Here is a 22,838-nt window from a genome sequence, read left to right on the forward strand (position 1 = left end):
GGCCGCAGCATTAGTCAGGTAGAAAAGGGTGGGACCACCTAGGTCAGAGGGAAGGGACCCAAGAGTTGGACAGCCAGAGAAGGAGGAGGAACTCCAGTTAGGGGCAGCGTTTGGGTCACATGAGAAATGACTAAAAATCCATGGGGTCTGGCAGCCAGGAGGGCGCTGGGAACCTGGGCAGGCGGCATACACTCGGGGGCCAGGTGCCAGGCTGCAGGAGGCTGGGGGTGAGTGGAGGGGGGGCCCCAAAGCGGGGGGGGGGGCTGGAGTGCCTGTGCCCCTTCCTTTGGCTAGAAAGGGGAGCAGGAGAAAAAGGTGGTAAGGGAGAGGACAGGAGGTGGGGATGGGGGAGAGGTGCCCATACAGGGCAGAGGGAGGAGGGAGTGGGCAGGAGTTCCTTCGCTGACTCACTGGCCTCTGCAGACCCATCCTAGGTCAGCCAAGCGGGCACATCCCCTCCAGGGCCCCCACTTGTTTTCTGAAGATGCTAGCACACCCAGACCTGAGCTGCCGCCAGCATTCCAGGCATCAGAGACCATCGGAGTGGGGGTGGCGGCAGCTGGGGGCAGGATGAAGCCCAGAAAAGCACTCTGACTCAAAGCCAGGCTCCGTCCGGGGACACATGAGGATGAAATCACACAGACGGGAGAGCACAGGGCGGGTGCTGCGCACACACGAGCGATGACGGGGTCAACCTGCCAGGGCACAGCGGACACTCACCTCTCGAAGGTGAAGCGCACGGCCACCAGGGCCAGAGCCAGGGGCAGGGCCATCAGCATGTCCCGGGGGTGGGCGTAGACCAGGCCATCGCGGTCCTCCAGTACAGCCCATGAGTTGTTGGGTGGTAGCCAGAACCTCTCCTGCCATAGCCACTCATTCAGGCTGGACCACATACTGTGGACACAGGGTCCAGTTAATGGAGAACTCTGCACACAGGACAGGTAGAGTGGGAGGGCCCAGCACCTCGCCCTCACACCCCCCAGCGCCTAGCAACCTGAAGTTCATTAGAGCCAGTGTTAAGGACAGACTTGGGCTGGGTGTCCTCAGGCAAATGACCTGACCTCTCTGAATCTCAAGTTCATCTGTAAAATAGGGACAGTAATACCCACCTCTCAGCCCAGCCTGCTACGGCTCACGAAGTGCTTAGCCCAGTGCTTACTGACCCTTAAATATAGCTCATGACAGGAGTTATTATTCTGTACTCTACAGACAAGAGAACGTTGGCCAGAATCAAGGGAGTGGCCGATCAGGGTCACGAACTTGAGTTCTCAAAATGTCCGGGAAGGTTTTCTGCCACTGTGGGAAGGTGCCTCTGATACAGCCCAAAGACGAGGGATTTAAGGAAATCCACAATTCTCTCCCTGGCCGACCGTCCGCACACAGACTCCCCCTGAGGTGTGAATGTCGGCTCTCTCGCTCGCTATCCCACGAGCCCGGCTGCAGCTGGGCGAGACAGCCTACTGCGTGATCGAGCTTGCTGCCAGATACTGAAGCAGTGGCCGAGGTGGGCCAACTTTCCACCAAGAGCTGCTGGGGAGCTGCAGTGGGGTCCAGCTGTCCTGAGGAGCCCACATAGCTTCTCCTGTTCCCAAGATTTAAGACTAAGTGCCCCAACCCACTTAGTTGGGGCACTTAAGACTAAGTGCCCCAACCCACCCCAACTGGTGCCCACTTGCAAAGTTTGTTCATTCATTTGTTTGTCCATCCATCCACCCACCCACCCACTGTCCATCTGCTCATCTGTTCATCAGTCCAGCTATTCATCTGTTCATCCATCAGCCATACCGTCTGCTTGCCCACCTGTACACCCACCCAGTCAGCCAGCCAGCCAGGCTGCCATCCACCCACCCACCTACCTGTCCATCTTCCCATCCATCCATCCGCCTATCCATCCATCCATCTACCTGTCTGTTCATCCATCCATCCACCCACCCACTGTCCATCTACTCATCCATCCATCCACCTGTTCATCTGCTCATCCAGCCAGACATCTGCCTGCCCACCTGTACATCTGTGCGTACAGCCATCTGTCCATCCATCTGTTCATCCACCCACCCATCCACTCACCCATCCATCCATCCACGAGATATCCTCTGAGTGGCTTGTCCATGCCAGCCTGGGGCTGGATGTTGGGGACACAAGCCGGGAACAAAGCAGACACATTCCTGTCACCATGAAGCTCACAGCCCAGCAGGGGGAGGCAACCAATACACAAGTAAACGGATTCATAAATAAATAACACAGTGCGATGGGCCTGGTAGAAAAGAAACAGGGTGGTGCGATGTATCAAGGAAGGCCTGAGCTAGGTCTCAGCTCATACACCCTCTGAGCTGAGACCTAGAGGTGAGGAGGGCCTGGGTTTGTGCAGAAGAAGGTAGTGGTGCTGCAAAGGGGGCTGGGAGGGGCTTTGCAGAGAAATGAGCAGCAGGTACAAAGGCCCTGAGGCAGGACTGAGTAAAACTGAGTGTTGGAGCACCAGTGAGGATTCCTGTGTGTCTGGAGCAGAGTGAGCAAGGGGAGAGCGGGGGGAGGGGACGGGGCAGGTCATGCAGGACCTGTGGAATTTGGATGATCTCCTCCAACATTTTATGATGAAAAATTTCAAACCCACAGAAAAGGTGAATTTACAGTGAACATCTATATACCCACCACCAGACTCTCCCATTCACATTTTGGTCTATTGCTTCATCACACAACTGCCCATGTATCCATCCATCCCTCTATCCACCCACCAGTGCATTTCTCGGTGCATTTCAAAATAAGCAGCTGGGGTGGGGGGAGGGATAAATAAGGAGTTTAGGATTAAAATATACACACTATTATATACAAAATAGATAATCAACAAGGACCTACTGTATAGCACAGGGAACTACACTCAATATCTTGTAATAACGTATAATGGAAAAGAATCTAAAAAATAAATATATATATGTGTATATATATAACTGAATCACTTTGCTGTACACCTGAAACTAACACAACATTGTACACCAAATATATTTCAAGAAAAAAATTTTTAAAAGCAGCAGACATCAAGTCACATCACCCCTAAATATTTTCAGCGGGCAGATCATTAACGAGAGCTCGATATTGACGAATGTGTTTTTTTTTTTCAAGGTAAAATTTACTAGAGCAAAATGCATTCATGTTAACTGTACAGTTGCTGAGTTTTGACAAATACACGCACCTGTGTAAACCAACCTCCGGCCACAAACACTCCCATCCCTCCACAAGGTTCTCTCTTGGGCCCCTTCCCAGTCAGCCTCCATCTCTACTGTCCAAAGGTAACGTCTGCTCCCGTTTTTTTTTCCATCAGGGATTACTTTTGTCTGTTCCAGAACTTCATATAAATGGAATCACAAACCCCGTCTTTGTGTCTAGCTTCTTTCACTTGTGTAATATTTTCGAGATTCATCCCTATTGTTCCAAGATCAGTAGCTTCCTTCTTTTTTAAAAAAAAAAAATTTATTTATTTGGCTGCGCCGGGTCTTAGTTGCGGCATGCAGGCTTCTCTCTGGTTGTGGCGTGTGGGCTCTAGAGCGCACACGCTGGGGCTCAGTAGTTGTGGCATGCGGGTTTAGTTGCCCTGCAGCATGTGGGATCTTAGTTCCCCGACCAGGGATCGAACCCGTGACCCCTGCATTGGAAGGTGGATTCTTAACCACTGGACCGCCAGGGAAGTCCCGAGCTTCTTTTTTTCTTATTCCCTGATCTTTGGTACCAAATGAATATACCACGATTGGTTATCACTTGCTTGTTGCTGGGTGTTTGGGATGCATTCAGCGTCGGGGAATTATGAGCAAAGCTGTTCAGAGCATTCACACCCGAGTCTTGTGTGAACAGAAGTTTTCCTGTCTCCTGGGTCCATCCGGAGGAGTGGAATTGCTGGGTCATTCTGCATGTTTTCCTTCATAAGCAACTGTGCTCTGGGGCGGCTGTACCATTTTACACTCCATTTCGTGCAGTCTGGGAGTTCTATGGCCCGGGTTTTTATTTTAGGTGAGATGGCAAGCGGGGGGGTGGGTGGGTTGGTTGCCATACAGGAAGTGGCCTTGGAGGCCAGAATGGGGGCCCACCGAGATAATCCAAGATCGTTCCCCCCATCTCAAGGTCAGCTGATTAGCAACCTTAATTCCATCTGCAACCTCACTTTCCCTTTGCCACGTTAGGTAGCGTATCCCCAGGTTCCAGGATTAGGATGTGGACACCATTAAGGGTGCATTATTATTGAGAAAATTCACTGAGTTGTGCATCTATGTTCTGGGCCCTTTCTCTGTGCAGATTAAAATGTCTGCCTTGGGGCTTCCCTGGTGGCGCAGTGGTTGAGAATCTGCCTGCTAATGCAGGGGACACGGGTTCGAGCCCTGGTCTGGGAGGATCCCACATGCCGCGGAGCAGCTAGGCCCGTGAGCCACAACTACTGAGCCTGCGCGTCTGGAGCCTGTGCTCCGCAACGTGAGAGGCCGCGACAGTGAGAGGCCCGCGCACTGCGATGAAGAGCGGCCCCCGCTTGCCACAACTAGAGAAAGCCCTCGCACAGAAACGAAGACCCAACACAGCAAAAATAAATTAATTAATTAATAAACTCCTATCCCTCAAAAAAAAAAAATGTTTGCCTTGAAAAAGTCTATGATTCTGCTAAAATATGACACAAATGAACTCATCTATGAAACAGACTCACAGACATAGAGAACAGGCTTGTGGTTGCCAAGGGGAGGCGGGGTGGGGAAGGGATGGAGTGGGAGTTTGGGGTTAGCAGATACAAACTATTACATATAGAATGGATAAACAACAAGGTGCTACTGTATAGCACAGGGAACTATATTCAATGTCCTGTGATAAACCATAATGGAAGAGAATAAGAAAAAGAATGTGTGTGTATATATATATAACTGGATCACTTTGCTGTACAGCAGAAATTGACACAACATTGTAAAGCAACTATACTTCAATAAAATACGTAAAAAAAAAAAAGTCGATGATTCTGATTTCAATTCCGACAGGTGGGTTTTTTCCCCCACATCACCTCTGACACCAGCTATGTATCCTACAATTCAACTCAACTCTGACGCCATCTACCTGGAGATACACCGGTTGAGGGCTCAGTCGCACAAGGCTGTACCCATCCCACTTCAGACGCCAAGCTTCTGACCAACTGGCCATAGATGGAGGTCCCCACGAGCCCTCCTTGGTTTGATTAATTTTCTACAGCAGCTCACAGGACACAAACAGTTTACTTCCTAGATGACCGATTTATTATAAAAGGATATATAACTCAGGAATAGTCAGATGGAAAGAATCATAGGGCAAGGTATGGGGAAGGGGGCGGAGCTCCCACGCCCTCCCCAGATGCACTAGTCCCTGCAAGTCTCCACAAATCTCGCGTTCATCAACCTGGAAGCTTTCCGAACCCCCATCCTTAAGGGTTTTTACGGTGGCTTCATTACATAGTCGCAGTAATTAAATCCTTGGCCACTGGAGGTCCAGGGGTGGGAATGAAAGTTCCAACCCCTTCATCAAGAGGTTGGTTCCCCTGGCAACCAGTCCCATCCTTAGGTGACCTGAGTGGGGGGCTTTCCAAAAGTCTCCTCATTAACATAACAAAAGGCACCTTTATTCCTCTTATCACTTAGGAAATTCTCAGGGTTTTAAAAGCTCTGTGCCAGGAACCGAGGAAGGCCAAATAGCTACTTCTCATTATAAATCACAATATCACCAGTCAAATACAGAAAAAGAAACATTCTCAAGGGTCTGAGGAACTGGGTGAACCAGGATGGTGAATGGATTTGGGGGCAGGAGGTGGGTTTGGTGTTGGACAAGACAAGTGGGGGGGATGTGTCAATGAAAAAATATTGCCTGCTATATCAGTAAGCAAAGGATGTTGCAGGCAACAAGCCACATTACAGCTGCTGTCCCCCTTCCCCCCGTGGTGAGTCCTGAGGGAACTCAGGATGGAAGCAGGATGCCTGCCATCTAGCTACACCCACCCACGACAGTGCACCCCGAGGAGACTCAGGATGAGAAAGCACAGATTACTGGCCCAGACAGCTGAGGTGCATATCAAAGAAATGAATTCAGTAAGCCCAGATTCTTGCATCTTCCCATACAGAGAAAAGCCCAGAATTCCTTAACTTGAGCTATCTGGTTTTCTTTTAATCAACAGTAATCTTCTGATGTTCTGACTACCTGGTCTTTGTTGCAAAAACCCCTGTATATATCCGGGCTCCTCCCTTACCTCTTTGGAGCAGTTCCCTAGAGCTACTGAGTGGCCTTCTTCAGGGCTATAGTCCCCAGTAAAGACCCAACAAAACGTAAACTCACAGCGCTCCTGTTGTGCATTTTTCTTTAAGACAGGTGTGTGGGGACTTCCCTGGTGGTCCAGTGGTAAAGAATCCGCCTTCCAATGCAGGGGATGCGGGTCTGATCCCTGGTCAGGGAACTAAGATTCCCACATGCCACGGGGCAACTAAGCCCGTGTGCCACAACTACTGAGCTTGGGCGCCTCAACGAGAGAGCCCACGAGCCGCAAACTACAAAGCCCACGCGCTCTGGAGCCCACACGCCACAACTAGAGAGAAGCGCGCACGCCACAAGAGCGCTTGGGCCGCAATGAAAAGATCCCGCGTGCCTCAACGAAGATCCCGTGTGTCGCAACTAAGACCTGACACAGCCAAAAAAAATAAAGAAAAAAAAAGAAGATTATATCATCTGCAAATAGATAGTTTAAAAAAATGTTAAAAAAAAAAAAAAAGACAGGCGTGTGACAGTGGCTAGTTTAGACCCACAAGGCTCAGGAGGCCCGGACAGAATAGACAGTTGGACAGGTGGATGGGGGAACTTCTGCCCAGGTGGTTGATCTCTCTAAAAAGAGATAAATTAGGAGTTTGGGATTAACACATACACACTACCATGTATAAAATGATAAACAACAAGGACCTACTGTATAGCACAGGGAACTATACTCAGTACCTTCTAATAACCTATAATGGAAAAGAATCTGAAAAAATATATATATATATATACACACACACACGCACACACAAACACACACATAACTGAATCACTGTGCTGTACACCTGAAACTAACACAACATTGTAAATTGACTATATTTCAATTTTTTAAAAATGGTTTAAAAAAAAAAGAAACCAACTTCACTAACAGGCAAATTTCGCTTGATCCCGTGCACCCACTGGGGCATAACTGCACACACCCAGCCCGTAATTCCTGGCCTCACTCTCTACAGCCTCCTAGCAGGAGCCACACCCACCACAGGGCATCTATAGCCTTCTCCTGAGGGGCCCTCCCACCCATCTGAAGACCCCCAGCCAGCTAGAGATATAAGTGGGCAGTGCAGATGCCCAGTGCAGATATAAGTGGGCTGGGCATCCTGGGAAGGCCCCCAGCCAGCTAGAGCTGGAGCCAGAACCCAGGGGTCCAAGCCCCCAGCCCCATGTTCTTCCCCCCACCCAAGATCGGGTCCCACAGCCATGGTGCTAGCATGTCATGATGAGCTTTGGGGACAAGTGAGAACACACAAGAGCGATGGCATCTCGTAATCCCAGGCCTCTGCCCATGTCCCCAGCCTCAAAAGCCCACTATTCACTGTTTGACACACTCTGATACAATCACACACACTGTATGATTTCACACACCCCAGCCTTTACAAATACTGTCCTCTGCCTAGAATGCCCATCTAATATTTATTGTCCCATGCTGGATGCTGAGGACATAAAATGGTGGGGAAAGCTGGCAAGGTCTCAGCCCTCATGTCTGTCTGGCAAACTCCTATGCATCCTTCAAAACCCAATTCAGTTGCCACTTCCTCCTGGAGGCACCTCCTGATTGCCCCTACTTCAGATCCAGTTAAAGCACCCTCTGCCAGCTCTGCCTCATTCACTGTGACATTGGAAGCTGGCCAGGCAGTCTTTTTGGTGGGGGGGAGGGTGGAAAAGGAAGGAAGCATGACCAGCCTCAAACCCCAGTCCCCTCAGCTGAAGCAGGCATCGTTATTTCTGGTCCTCAAGTCAGAAGGGCAAAACAGAAATGCACTTTCCAAACCTGCGAGCCTTCCAAGGGGGCTTCAGACTGACACAACCTAACTGCAGAGGTCTTGGCCTTGGACCTCCTACCCTTTCTGTAACCTGTGTCTGTCTGTTTGCCCACCCCCTTTACCCTCTTGATAAAGAAGAGACTCTGAGGTTTGAGAAGTCACCCATTTCCTTGCATTGTGGTCGAGCAGGCCAGTGAGCCTGCATGTGGAACACATGGGCAGTGTCTGGCACACAGAAGGGGCTCAGGTACGGCTGTAACCAGGCATCCATGACCAGCAAGGTTCAAACTTCTCTTCCACTCCTGCCCCTGACAGATGCCCTCCTCCCGACGGACAGGCAGAAACGAGGGTCAGGGAGGCACTCCTCCTCAACTTTCATTTTTCCTCTTTTGGACCCCGGCTCCTCTGCTCATTCCCTGTGACACTCTGCCTTCTTGGGCCTCAGCTGCCCCATCTGAAAAATGGGTACAGCCAGATCTTCTGCTTTACTGCACCGTTGTGGGGGCTCAGGAAGCTAAGCAGTTTGTAAATGCTCCATGCTGCTGTTGCAGTGGATTTGAGTCCCGCCATTTACCCATCATTGACCTTGTCATTGACCTTGCCACTCAGTGTTTCAGTTCCCTCATCTGTAAAATGGAAATAACAATGCCCCTGCCTCCACACGGAAGGGACTGGGAACAATGCCTGGGGTGGAGCGAGCACTAAGTATAACACAGTTACTAGGAGCAGTAGAGAGGAGGGGGCAATGGGGAGCAGTCTGGAAAGGAGGGTGCTGGTCTGCGCAGGTTCCCAGTGGTTCTTCCCGGACACACACCCCACCGCCCCTCCCCCAACGCCCACCCCGGCCTCTGCAGCCTTTCCTTAAAGCTGTAGCGAATGAATGAGCCCGCGCTGGCTCACCCAGGGCTGCTGAGGAGTCACTTGGAGAATCGCCAAATGGGTGGCCAGTCTAGCCTAACCAGCCTGAGGCTTCCTCCTCCTCACCGCACCCTGCCCCCTCTCCCCAGCCGGGTCACCCAGCCCCGCTGCTTCTTAAAGGCACTTTGGTCCCACTCCCAGCCCTGCCCCTGCCACCTGGGAGCCAGGCTCTGATAATCCTTCTTAGTGGCTAAAAATATCCCCAGATTGGGGAAGAGAGAGAGAGAGAGAGCGAGAGAGCGCAGGGCTTTGTGCTGACACGTGGAGGGGGCAATGAGCACAGGATCCCTGTCGCTCCCCTGGACCCCCAAAGGCCCCAGCACTGCCCAGCACAGCAGGGCTGTGCACAAAGGTTGGTTTTATTTTAAATCTAGCTGGAAGTGTAGGACTTGCCCGGGTTGTGAAAGAAGGAAATCAATTCATACGCCAGATGTCTGGGTTGCCCAGGGAAGAACAGACACACACATACACACTCACCCGGCCCCTGCAGCCTCGCCTGCTGCCCGGGGTCACCTGACTCCTTCGGCTGGAGGCCCAGGCAGGGAACACATGATGGACTAAGTGGGGGTTATTTGTAGATAACCACAGCCGCCCCTGCACTGGGCCCTGGCTCCTCCGCTCTGGCCTCTCTGAGCAGGGTGCCTGCGGGGTGCTAATGACCAGAGATGCAGCCACTCCAGGAGAAACCACCTTCAAGGACCCTAAGGAGGGCCCCAAGTCCAGGGCTCTGCCTCGACTCAGCCCCTCATATTTAGACACACTCCTGCCCTCCACACTCTGGCCCTGTTAGTATCCCCACCCCCCCCACCTCCCCCACACTAGCTCAATTTACTGTAATGGCTGCTTGGTGGGATTCCAACTCACCAAGCTCGTTCCTGCTTCAGGGCCTTTGCATGTGCTGTCCTCCCACGCAACCTCTGTCTCATCATTCACATCCCAGTTCAGTATTACCTCCTCAGGAAGCCTTCTCAGATCACTACCAAAGAAGCCACCATATTATACCATCTTCTTACCCTATTTCGTTGCTTCAGCCCCCTCCCCCCACTTGATCTGTTTTCTTATTCACTTGTTTGTCTGCCTCATCCCAAGACATAAGCCTCACGAAGGCAAGAATGTTGTTTAGTCACTGCTGTATCCTCAGGGCCCAGGACGATGGTAAGTACCAACTAAATGTTTGCTAAGTGGATGAAAAAGCAGGTAGAACAGACACATGGACAGGTGGGTGCATGGGAGGACTCTGGCTCAGGTGGTCAAACTTTCTAGGAAAAGAAACCACCTGCTTTATTGGGCAAGGTTAGCTTGATCCCCATGGTGTAGGTCCACTGCCTCCTTGTTTCAGAACTGGGAAGCCAGAGGCTCAAAGCAAGGAGCAGCTGGACGCAGGTCACGCAGCCAACAAGGGAGTGAGTCGGAGCTAGAAGCTCTCCAGGGTGGGGAGGGAGTTGCTCTGCCCACCAGTGAGCTCAGGGCTCACAGGCCTGTCTCTGCCGATCAAGGTTTCCCAGGGAACAAGGTCCTACACCACCACCACCCCTAAGCTGTCCCAGAGCCTTTTCAGGGCCCCAGAAGCTCACACAGGATTGAACTTTGCTTTCTTAACATCTATACCACCCCCCAACCCTGTCCCAGGCAGACTAAGGGGTCTGGGTGAGCCAGGCCATGTCCCCCAGAATCCGCAGCCCACTGGCCACCCCTCCTCACCACAGTCTACACCGCCACCCCTTGGTGATGCAGCCCCCTACTGCCCCCCAGTAAAGCAACCAACAGTGGGGCCATGAGGGTTGCTTTGCAGCTGCCTGGGGGCTGACAGTGGGGTCCCCGACCTCCTGGAATCTGCTCCCTCCCTCCTATAACTCCTGCACTACCCCACACCCAGGTGCTAGGGTTCCCAAGAGCATCCCCCAGCAGTCCAGGCCTTTACATAGGTGGTGCCTTTTTCCGGAAGTGCCCACACCCCCTTCACTGGGCCAGTGAAGACCTGGGTCAGATTCAATTCCCTCCTTAAGAGGCCTTTTCTACTCCTCCCACCCTAAGGAAGCAGAGCTCCCTCCCTAGCCCTGCCCCACCCCACCCTAGGTCTTTCTTCAAAGCTTCTGTTCAGCCCTGGCTGGCCCCAGGGAGCTTAGAGAGCTGAGTCTCTCCCACTACCAGACAGGGAGGGTCAGACCAGGAAGAGATCTCCGGAGTCCCCAGCATCACCTAGTGTGCGTGTGTGTTGGGGGTTCGGTCAGGGAGGTTTCAAGAAGGACTGAGGGAGGAGAGGGGAGCAGGTCTCTGGAAGTTTGAGGAGGGAAATGAGCAGGCTCAGCCCCAGAGGCAAGCCGGGGTGAGGCAGCAGGATCTGATAGGTTACCTGCACGGGACTGGGAGGGATAAAGCGTACAGATGGGAGTGTAAGGGGAGCTTGGGCTATTACACTTGAAAAAAAAAAAGAACAAAAACAAAACCAACACGACTTTATCGAACGACATGCAGAAACCATGCATGTCTGAAGTGTGTGATTCAATGCATTTGACATATGTACCTACTGGTGGAAATCATCACCTCAATCAAGATAATGAACATATATATCCATCACTCCCCCATATTTCCTTATGTCCCTTTGGAGTTCCTCCCTCTCTCCCTTCCAGTGAGAGCTGGAAGCAACCTGGATGTCCAATGCTGGGGAGCAGAAACCTCAGGATTCCATACTATGAAATATTACATAAGTGTTTAAAAGAAGGAGAAGATAGGGCTTCCCTGGTGGCGCAGTGGTTGAGAGTCCGCCTGCTGATGCAGGGGACGCGGGTTCGTGCCCCGGTCCAGGAAGATCCCACATGCTGCGGAGCGGCTGGGCCCGTGAGCCATGGCTGCTGAGCCTGCGTGTCCGGAGCCTGTGCTCCGCAACGGGAGAGGCCACGACAGTGAGAGGCCCGCGTACCGCAAAAAAAAAAAAAAAAAGCAGAAATTATAAAAATGCACCAAATGGGGATTCTAAAACATACAATATTTGAAGTAAAAAATTCACCATGGACTCAGCCATGAAAAAGAATGAAATTTGCAACAACATGGATGGACTTGGAGGGTATTAATGCTCAGTGAAGTAAGTCACACAAAGACAAATGCTCTATGATATCACTTATATGTGAAACCTAAAAAACAAAATAAGCTAGTGAATATAACACAAAAGAAACAGACTCACAGATACAGAGAACAAACTAGTGGTTACCAGTGGGGAGAGGGAAGGGGGAAGGGGCAAGACAGGGGTAGGGTATTAATAGGTACAAACTACTATATATAAAATAAATAAGCTACAAGGATATATTGTACAACACAGGGAACATAGCCAATATTTTATAATAAGAATAAATGGAGTATAACCTTTAAAAATTGGGAATCACTATGTTGTACACCTTAAATATACGATATTGTACATCAACTATACCTTAAAAATATATATAAATAAAATGCAATATACATGGTGCAAGGGGATAAAGAAGAAGGAAGCATTATTTATCCAGAGAAAAAGGAAAAAACATTGTTTCCCACTGTGGGGTTGATAGTTGATTGGAGATTGTAGAAGACAGAGCTAACTAGTTTGGAGAGAGATAAAAGAAAATACCAAACAGAAGAGAGAAGAAAAAGGGGCTCAGAGGGGGCACTTCCGGCTGGCAAGCAGCCCCCACATTCCCGGCTCACCATTTATGAAACTAATTCCCAGTCAAGGTCAGCCCCCAAGATGCTGCTGCTACCCACCTTCCAGGGTGGAGGGAACTGTGGGCTCCAGGTTGTAACTCTGACGGCATCCCACCTCTGCCCAAACTGGTCTAACACCTGCCCTACTTCTCCCACCAGCTGGCTGCTGGGCCCCTCTGCTGCCCCCAGATGACAGCATTCATGGAGGCGGTTTCAGGTAGAATGAAGTAGGAGCAAAAGCCAAACTGCTTCCTGGGACAGCAGGCCTCGTTCACACCCATAGCAGCGACTGCTCCACACACCGGTGTTGGTACCACCCCAGGTGTTGCCAAAGACGCTAGCTCCAGGAAGGCCCCGCGCCAACTGCCCCAAGCGCCCACCTCCCTGCACTCCAGGGGAGATGCGGTTACTGTCCCCATGGCACGGATGAACTGACTTATCATCCCAGGGTCACACGGTTGGTAAACGGCCAGGCTGCATGTGAACTTAGCTCAATACCACCCAGCGTTCTAGATGAACACGGGCTCACGGAACCTCAGCCCAGCAGCGGCAGCCTACGCATTCTTGGAAAACGGGACCTGCTGCCTTTATGCCTGTGATTCTCCCCATCTCTGCTTCGCTACTTTGGACTTTGCCTGGGTCGCCGGTGACCGCCCCCGGCCCAGGCCAATCCCAGTGGTCAACTCTCTGTCCGTGGATTCCTGACCTCCTAGTAGTATATCTGCCCCCCTGTCTGGCTCTCCTAACAACCGTGGCAGCCTGCCTAACCTAACGCAAGATGTTTTTCTTCTCCTTTGGCCCTAAATGATGCCAGTCCTGTACCCTCTCATACCAGCTTTTCTCCCTGGGAAATCTCACCCACCCGGAAGCCACAATCGGTGTGCCTGTGCTTTGGTTTTCCAGATTCCTGCAGCTGCCAGCTTTCTCCCCTGATGCCAAACCGGCTAACCCAACACCGCCTGGCTACGCTTCGCCCAGACGTATCGCACTCAAGTTATCCTCCACCCTGAGCACGCTTCTTGGCTAAGATCCCACCATGCACCCAGTCTTTGGGGACAGGAATCTGGGAGTCATCCCAATCCCTCCTCACCACCCCCCATCACCCTGGACACTCAGCTACTCACCAGGTCCCACAATTGCATCCACCTCCCCATAACAATCAAGCGAGTCCCCCCTTCTCTGCTCGATTCCCGCCGACGAGGCCCCGTCTCTCATCTCAATCGTTGTGGCCACCTCTGCCCTGGTCTCTCTGCCTCCGAGTTTTGCCCAGGCTGCCTCCCTCCATCCACATCTCCTTCCCCGAAAGAGAAAGCCAGCGTTGGAGAGGGCGCGGAGAAAAGGGAACCCTCCTACACTGTCGGTGGGCATGTGAATTGGTGCAGCCACTATGGAGAACAGGTAGGGAGGTTCCTCAAAAAACTAAACATAGAGCTGCCATATGACCCAGCAATCCCACTCCTGGGCATTTATCTGGACAAAACTATAATTCAAAAAGATACATGCACCCCTCTGTTCATAGCAGCACTATTCACAATAGCCAAGACATGGAAGCAACCTAAGTGTCCATCGACAGATGAATGGATAAAGAAGATGCCGTACATATATACAATGGAATATTACTCAGCCATAAAAAAGAATGAAACACTGCCATTTGCAGCAACGTGGATGGCCCTTAGATTATCACACTAAGTGAAGTCAGACAAAGACAAATATTTTATGATATCACTTATGTGTGGAATCTAACAAAAATGATACAGATGAAACTTATTTACAAAACAGAAACAGACACACGCATAGAAAACAAATTTAGTTACCAAAGGGGGAAGGGGTGGGGGGAGGTATAAATCAGGAGTTTGAACTTAGCAGATACAAACTACTATATGTAGATAAACAACAAAGACCTACTGTATAGCACAGGAAACTATATTCAATATCTTGCAATAAACTATAATGGAAAAAAAAAAAAAAAGAGAAAGAGAAAGCCAGCTTCTCAGCATCACGTGCAGACAGTGGCCATAAAACAAACACGAGGAAAAGAAGATGACATTCGGTCCTGGCTGGTACTGAACTCTGGTGAGCCTGCCAGCCCAGGTCTGAGCCCTCCTTGTTCAAGGGAAAGTTGACAAGTGCCTGTCACCTGAGCCTTAAAGACACAGGGGCAGCAATGGGAGCCTTGGGCCTCGATGTCCACAGAAGGGGGTGATTCTCCTGTGAACAACCCCGGCACGTGGGCCGTCCTTGGGATTTCAGATTAGCGAAGTTCTGCCCCAAGAGGTCACCAGTGGCTGGCGTCTGAGAGGTGATGGGGGCTGGGAAGCACGGCTGGGTAGGGGTGTCTTCAGGGGGTGGGGCTAGAGCATGTTGGGGTGGGCAGCCTGATCTGGGAACTACTGGCTTGGGCAGGAATTTGGGGACACACAGCCCAGGGGTGGGACAGGACCAGAAGATCTTTTTGGGCAAATTCTGCATGGGGGACTCGGAGAAGGCATCATTTTAGAAGGAAGAGTGGTGAGGATGGATGGGGAGAGGGCGTGGCCTCAAGAGCTGGGAGCCCCAGTACCCCCTGACTTGACATACAGCTGAACAGGGGCCTGCAGACCTGTCAGGGTCCCAGAGGACAGAGGCTAACCGTGAACTTCAGAGTAAGCCAGCCTGGGAGGATCTGCTCCTGGCGGGTGGCCTCAGGCTAGCAGCGCCTTCACTGAAGGATTTATCACCCCAGTGCCTGCCTGCCCACCTAGGTAGGGTGGGGAGCCAAGCAGGGCACGTGTGAGATGGCTCATCAGGGGTGGAGCAGGGAAAGGTTCCCAGGGGGAGTCTGTCCGTGGGCCCTTTAAGAACCAGGGGTGTTAAAAAAAAAAAAAAAGAACCAGGGGTGTTTGTGTAACTGGAGACTAAGCACTTCCTCTTTCCCATCCATCACTCTCTCAGCAACCCCACACAGGCTCACTCTACAGGCCTGTCCCTCCCCAGCCCTGGAGAGGGGGCCCACATGGGGGGCACCCCTCCGTCTGCGCCTGGCACTCATCACCAAGGTCTTTGTGATCTGGCCCTGCCCACGCCCCCTCTACCCTGCTGACCTCCTGCAGCTACCAGACTCCCTGGTTCTCAGCCTAGTGTCCATGGCCTGATTCCCAGGGTCTGTTCACATCTCAGAAACATCGCTGTAATGCAGTACCCAGATGCCTAATTTTTTCTTTTTTTTTTTTTGGCCATGCTGCTCAGCTTGCAGGATCGAAGTTCCCCGACCAGGGATCGAACCCAGGCCCTCGGGAGTGAAAGTGTGGAGTCCCAACCACCGGACCGGCAGGGAACTGCCAATGCAATAGCTTTTGTCTAGGCTGTTTCCTCCACCTGGATCACTATTCACCTTCCCCTAACCTTTCAAGTAAGCAGCTTGCCTGTCACTGCTTCCAGGAAGTCTTCCAGGACTGCCAGGCTGGGTCAGAGAGCCTGTGGTCCCTCTGTTTGGCCCAGGTTATTCTGCATTGTAACTGCCCAGGGATGTGTCTGTCTCCCCAGTGGAGAGAGGGATCTGGAGGGGAGGCAATCAACAAATTCCACTTCCTGTGGGTGTCCACCACCAGCTCCAACTCAGGCCTCGAGCTCAAAAATTACCTCCTCAGGGCAGCCAAGTTAAATCAGCATGGGTAAGGCAGTGGAGAACGTCTAGGCAAAATACAAACAAATGCTGGTAACATTTACAAAGGGGAGTGATCAGAGAATATTTCAGTAATCAGAGAGAGACAGCTAGCCTCTGTTTCTCTGTAAAGAACTACTCTGAATGAAAGCCATGGCTGCAGTGATGGTTTCTAAATATTCTGTGACCAATCTCTAGGTAATGTATGAGCAAGCCTTGTATGCAAATGCCTCATGTCCTTTTTATTTTTTTTATACATTTATTTATTTTATTTATTTGCTTTTGGCTGAGTTGGGTCTTCGCTGCTGCTCGCGGGCTTTCTCTAGCTACAGCGAGTGGGGGCTACTCTTCATTGTGGTGTGCGGGCTTCTCGTTGCGGTGGCTTCTCTTGTTGCGGAGCACGGGCTCTAGGCACGTGGGCTTCAGTAGTTGTGGCTCGTGGGCTCTAGAGCGCAGGCTCAGTAGTTGTGGCGCACGGGCTTAGTTGCTCCGCGGCATGTGGGATCTTCCCGGACCAGGGCTCGAACCCATGTCCCCTGCACTGGCCACCACTGTGCCACCAAGGAAGCCGTCTCGTGTCCTTTTTAGACTTCCCAAGGTCCGAAGTCATGACTTTTCAGCGAATTCCAAAATTTCAGTTGGTTCATCTCAGAGTCCTGGCTGAATGCTGTCATAGGTTGAAACAGGTTGAAAGAGGCAACCATCTGCAGCCTATTTGGCTAGCAGAAGTCACCGCAAGCATCTGCCTAATTCTTTCAACTCAAGCACCGAGACTTTCATGCTGTACCCCTGGAAAAGATCCTGAAAATCCTTAACCCTCAGAGTCAACTTCACCGAAGCCAGGACCCACAACTCAGGTTTGCTCCCTGGGCTCTTCATACAGGCTCTGAGGTCAAATAAATGCATCCTATTCCATAAACTGCAACATGTCTATAGAGTCACGTGAATTTGGTTGTATAAAAAAGGCGACCATTTCAGAATTCAGAGTCACTACTTTGCCAGTGAGAAGAACAACGTTAGAGGAAGCAGACACCTGAGGGACAGCCTGATACCTCCTCCAAGAACTGCCTTAAAATCTGTGGCCCAGGGACTTGCCTGGTGGTGCAGTGGTTAAGAATCTGCCTGCCCATGCAGTGGACATGGGTTCGAGCCCTGGTCCGGGAAGATCCCACGTGCCACGGAGCAACTAAGCCCGCGAGCCACAACTACTGAGCCCGTGTGCCACAGCTACTGAAGCCCGTGCGCTTAGAGCCCGTGCTCCACAACAAGAGAAGCCACCGCAAGAAGAAGCCCACGCACGGCAACAAAGAGTAGCCCCCGCTCGCCGCAACTAGAGAAAGCCTGCGCGCAGCAACAAAGACCCAAGCAACCAAAAATAAATAAATAAATTTATTTATTTAAAAAAAAAAGAGAGATGAGGGAAGAGGCCGTGGGGACAGAGCATTCTAAGAAGCGGGAACAGCCTGTGCAAAGGCCCTGAGGCAGGACCAAGCCTGGTTGATTCAAGGCATAGAAGACGAGGCCCCTGGGGCTGGAACAGAGCGGGGAGGGAAGAGAGGTGAGGGCAGGGAGGTGACAACCTTATATTTAGACCTGCCCTAGCCAACAGCTCAGATGGAGAAATGACACCCAGAGGCTGACATTTCCAGAGCTCGTCCTGCTTGCTCTCCCCTCCTGTCACTGCCCTTGTCCCCTGCCATCTCCCGATAGGTTAGCCTTGATCCAGCTGTGGCCCCATCACTCCTGCCAGGATCACGGTCAAAGCTGAGCCAAGAGGACTTCCCTGGCAAGTCCAGTGGTTAAGACTCGGCGCTCCCAAAGCAGGGGGCACGGGTTCGATCCCTGGTTGGGGAACTAAGATCCCGCATGCCGTGGGCAGCCCAGCCTAAAAAAAAAAAAAAAATGCTGAGCCAGGGCCAAAGGGAGGTGCCCTTAGGTGCACCCATCCCCAATTTGGAGGGGGTCGGGGAACGGTCCAGGCCACAGAACCACTGATCTAGGTGCCGGCACCCAAGTGTCCGAATCCCCTCTGTGAAGCCTTTGAAACTGGAGGGGTTTGGTGCATACCTGGATGGGGGGTGGGTGGGAAGGGTGAGCAGGCCCAGGTGACCAGGTCCTTGTCCACGGGCGTGGGGGGTGGGATGAGGAGGGATGCTGAGTCTTTTCTCCTACACCTGGAAGGGGAGTGACAGCAGGCTGGTGGAGGGGGCCATCCTCAAAACACACCTGCTCTGGTTTCTGCTGCTCATCTTCAAGGCCCAGCCAGGCCCCTGCCTACCATCTCCGGTCACCTCCCTGAGAACATCCTGCCCCAACACCCAGCTCTGGGCTCTGCACCTCCTCCGCCTCCCTGGCCCCCTTCTCTGTCTCCATCAGCACCCTCTCCCTGGCTACTTCCTTCCATTCCCTCCAGCCCCTCCAGGGATTCTCCCAGGTCAGCTGAACCCCCCGCCACGTGCAGGAGGAAGGGGAGAAGCTTTGCCCACCAGGAAAGGGCTGACCTCCTCTTCCTTCCTCCTGCCAGCCTCCTCCGCCTTCAGGGTGCACTGACCACTCCACACAGGGGACAACACACCAAAGCAACACCCCTGCAAACTGCACAGCAGTGGGGCCCAACAACCTTGCACCCCTCAAGCAAGGGCCCAACCAGGGTCTGCAATTGTTGGATTGAGGGGCCCTGAGGACCCTCAGTCTCTTCATCTGCCCCTCTCCTCACTCTCCCCATGGCTCACTCTGCTCCAGCCACAGTGGCCACTCGGCTATACCTCCAACATGCCAGGCCAGGTCGTGCCTCAGGACCCTTGCACATGCTAGTCCCTCTGCCTGAAATGCTCTTCCTCCAGATGTCCACCTGGCTGGCTCCTTCTCATCCTTCAGGTTTCTTCCCTCTCCCGGCTGCCCCCCTCCCAGAACGTCAGCTCCATCCATGAGGTGGGGGGGGGGAGGGCGGCAGGGAAGCTTCATTTTGTTCACTGCTAGTTCCCAGTGCCTCCCAGCACAGGTGCTTCAGAAGTACGTGCTGAATGAATCAATGACAGGGTGGGAGGGAGCTGGGGCCAAGCACAGGGTAGTGGGGGGGATCCTCAGGGGGTCGCTGGCAGGGGCCTGACCCCTCCTTGGATACAGTCATGGAGCCCTGAAGCAAAATATGGTTTGGGGAGCCTAGGAGGAAGCGGGGAGAGAGGTGAGATCCTGCTGGTTCAGTGTGGAGAACTGGTGTGACAGGATCATATTAACAAAGGTACAAAGGCCAGATTGACGGAGGAGAAAGGCCTCCTCTGTGTCAATCTGGTCAGAGCCAGGCTGGGTCTGAGGGGCCGATTCACGGATAGCAAAAAGAAGCCCAGTCTGAATGGCTTGGGCATTGGGGAAGGAACGGCAACCAAATAAGGGAGTAAGACCCCTGCCATGGGGAGAAATTATTCAAGCAGGGGATTCAGAGACTGATCTCATCTTCCACTTTGAAGCCCTTGCTCCCTTGGCTTCTGGTTTGCCACCCACTCCTGGTTTCTTTCCTTCCACCCTCTCTCCAATCCATCCCACCAGGGTGGGGATGTCTCCCAAGCTCTAGCGCCCCCCCCGCCCCCCGCAACCTGGTCTCCACCTGGGTGTCTAGCGGCATCACAATTTCCAGATGCTGGGAAATAGACTGCTGCCTTGCGCCTGAACCTGCTTACCCATCAGTGGCTATTCCACGCCCACTCCATCCTCAACTTCAAGTCTATCCAGGATGCACCCACTTCTCTCATCCACACCTCCACCTGGTCCAGCCTCGTCAGGGTCTGGACCAGTGCAGTCACTCCCATGCCGAGTTCCTGGCTCCTGCCTGCAGCTCCTCCCATGCATGCTGTGGTGCTTCCCCTCCACATCTTTGTTCACTGGTCTCTCTCCCCATGAACTCTTAAAAATCCTTAGTAACCTGGCAGATGGTCACCTCCTACAAGAAGGCTTCCCCCACCCTTCCAGAGGCTGAATCAGGTCACTTCTCGGGGCTCCCCCTGCTTCCACCCGGGCATCCCCTCTGCTTTCACAGGTGCTTATTGCCAGCCGGACACCTCTCAGGTGATGACTGCTATTATTCCCATGTTATAGGTAAAGAAATTGAACCAGGAGATGAAGTCACTAGCCTGAGAGCACTACATTCAAACCGGCAGGACAAGGTCAGAGGCAGCTTCCAGACAGCCGGAAAGGGGAAACCCTGTGGTACCCAGATAAGAGAGGAGCGTGCCCCCTGGTGCCTGCTTTCCTGTGGGCATCCCAGGGGTGGTGGGAGGAGTGAGCCCTAGCCAGCTCCCCACGGCCAGCTACACTCATCCCAGCGGCTCCTGTGCCCAGTGACCATATCACACCAGGCGCTCGGCCAACTGAACACTTTACACGCCTAACTCACTCAGTCTGCAGACTGTGGGTTCTGGAGGTGGACGCCCTTATGCCTTCCTCCCATTTCTCAGAGCAGGAAATGGAGGCTCACCGGGCCCAGAACTCCCACCAGTGCTGCAGCCCTCCTCCATCCCCCGAGGCGTAAGGCTGGCCCTGGGATTGGCCAAGTCCTTTCCTATTTCAAAGCCGAGACTTCCATTGATCAGAACAACACTCCCAGATACAGGTACTATTGACCCATTTTATAGATGGGAAAACTGAAGTCCAAAAAACTTTCTCTGGGGCCCCAAGGCCAATTCAATGACCAAGGCTCCCAGCTGGGAGTAGGTGAGCTGGGAGGGCAGGCAAGGAAGGTCCCAACTGCCTCCTCCCTGCAGCCTGGCTGGGCCTACAGGGACCCAGCTGCGCTGAGTGAGGCTCTGGGCACTCCCACCACTGTCAAGTTTATTCACAGCAGCTCCTTCTGGAAGGGGGCTGAGTTGAGGCTAGGGACTTGGGGTGGGGTCGGGGGGCTTCAAAGACAACCCTACCCTCCAGAATTTCTATTTCAGGTGGCCCCATACAACAGATCCAGGTTGCCCCCTTGCACTCAGTCACGTTGGACTTGGCCTGGGTTCAGAGTCAGGTCCTCGGGCACCTTCCCCCTCAGGTGGTATCTCACAGGTTTTGGAAATCGGACTCAGTCACAACAGCTTCACACCCTCAGATGTGTTTCTCCCTCAGTTTTCCTATCCTTCCACACTCCCAGCTGCCGGTGCCAGAAATCTCTTCCATGCACTTTCCTTCCTGCCCCACTTCTGAGCAGGCAGGGAATACAGGCAGTGTTCTTCTGACAAAAAGAACCCAAATTCACCCACTTTCCATCCCCCGCTTCCTGTCCGGTCCAAACCAGCAGCCTCCTCCAGGGTTTCCTCCGGTCTCTTTTGGCCACAGCAGCTGCTGGGTCTTCTTAAGACACAAGTGGATCCGGTCACTCACTTTGTTCTAAGCCTACGTGGTCATCACAGACTTGAGAACGGAATCCACATCCGCCTCTTATCTTCGTGGCCCCGGGGGCCAACCTCCTCTCACCTCGGATCCCCAGCAAACTGCACTTCAGCCACGCTGGCCTCTTTTCCGCTCAGCAAACACACCAGTCTGGGCCCTGCCTCAGAATCTTTTGCTGTTTTCTGGGCCTAAAAACCCCTCGCTGGCTGGTCCCCTCAGGCCCGGATGACACCTTCTCCGAGAATGCCTCCCTGACCCTAACCCATCTCGCAGATGTGTTGTCTTCCCCGCACTTAGCATGTCTGGAATGATCTGTGTCTGTTTCCGCGGGTCCCAGCCGTCTACGCGGCCGCGCTGCGGGCTCCGAGGCCACGGCCCCGGCTGCATCCCCAGACCTGGCACGTCGGTGGCACCCCTTAGGTATGGATTCTCTGGTGACGGACCGACAACCCCCGTCGCGGTCCTCGCGTTCACACATCCGGATTCCCCCGCGTCACCGTGCTAGGCTCGTCCCCACTCCGGCCCGCCCGTTACGCAGCCCCGTCCTCGGGCGCTCGCGGCGCCCGGGCCCTCGGGGGAGCTGGGCTCTATCGGGGAGGCGGCCCGGGCCTGGGACCAGATGGGAAGCCCCGAGAGGCCGTCCCGGGCGAGTTGATGGGGGACTGCATGCGTCTGGGGGCCGCCGCGGGCGCCATGGCCTTGGAGGCGGGGCCGGAGCTCTCCGCGAGAGTGGCGTTCCGGTCCGCGTTCGGGGCGCAGGGGGTTCGCTTACCTGGGGGCTCAGGCTGCCGGGAGCACCAGGGGCCGGCGGCGGGGCGGGAGAGAGCGCGCCTGGCGCAGATGCAGAGGAGAAGGAGACGCGTATCGGCCGCACGACGCAGCCGGACTCTGCTCCGGGCACCGCCTCGGCCGGGGGCGGGGAAGCAGGCTTTAGGGGAGCGCGGGGCGGGATCGGGGGCGGGGCCTGGGGGGCGGGGCCGGGGCGGGGACCGGTTGAGCCCAGCGGGGCGCGGGATCCTAACGGAGCTCGGCCCCTTCCGTGCGACTAGGCCGCTTCCTGGACCCCCTGCCTGCGCTACAGGGCCCCGCCTCCAGCCCCGCCCGCCCCCACCCCCGCAACCGAGGCGCGCCTTGGGGGAATCCAGCTGCAGGTTTCTTGCCTGTGCTTTATCTCTTGCCTTTGAACC

At 53.3% G+C, this 22,838-nt stretch overlaps 2 protein-coding genes across 10 annotated transcripts in view; both read right to left on the reverse strand.

Moving 5' to 3' along the window:
- Window positions 1–452, reverse strand: part of HNRNPM (heterogeneous nuclear ribonucleoprotein M) — a 174,766-nt gene extending 174,314 nt beyond the window's left edge. For all 8 annotated transcript variants that reach the window (XM_082650136.1, XM_082650132.1, XM_082650135.1 and 5 more), the window contains exon 1: window positions 447–452. The gene's annotated coding sequence lies outside the window, so the exon portion shown is untranslated. The remainder of the gene's footprint in view (window positions 1–446) is intronic.
- CERS4 (ceramide synthase 4) overlaps window positions 1–22,560 on the reverse strand; it is a 30,339-nt gene extending 7,779 nt beyond the window's left edge. Inside the window, exons 1-2 of one of the 2 annotated variants that reach the window (XM_082650140.1) lie at window positions 22,424–22,560; window positions 721–894 (exon numbers count right to left, since the gene is read on the reverse strand). In XM_082650140.1, the coding sequence (XP_082506266.1) occupies window positions 721–893 (173 nt within the window). In that variant the 5' untranslated portion in view covers window position 894; window positions 22,424–22,560. Of the gene's footprint in view, window positions 1–720; window positions 895–12,704; window positions 12,975–22,423 lie in introns of those variants that run through there. The other variant, XM_082650139.1, reaches the window with a different exon arrangement.
- Between the last annotated feature and the right edge of the window lie 278 nt (window positions 22,561–22,838).

Source organism: Grampus griseus, assembly GCF_964374135.1.
Source record: "Grampus griseus genome assembly, chromosome: 3".
NCBI lineage: Eukaryota > Metazoa > Chordata > Mammalia > Artiodactyla > Delphinidae > Grampus > Grampus griseus.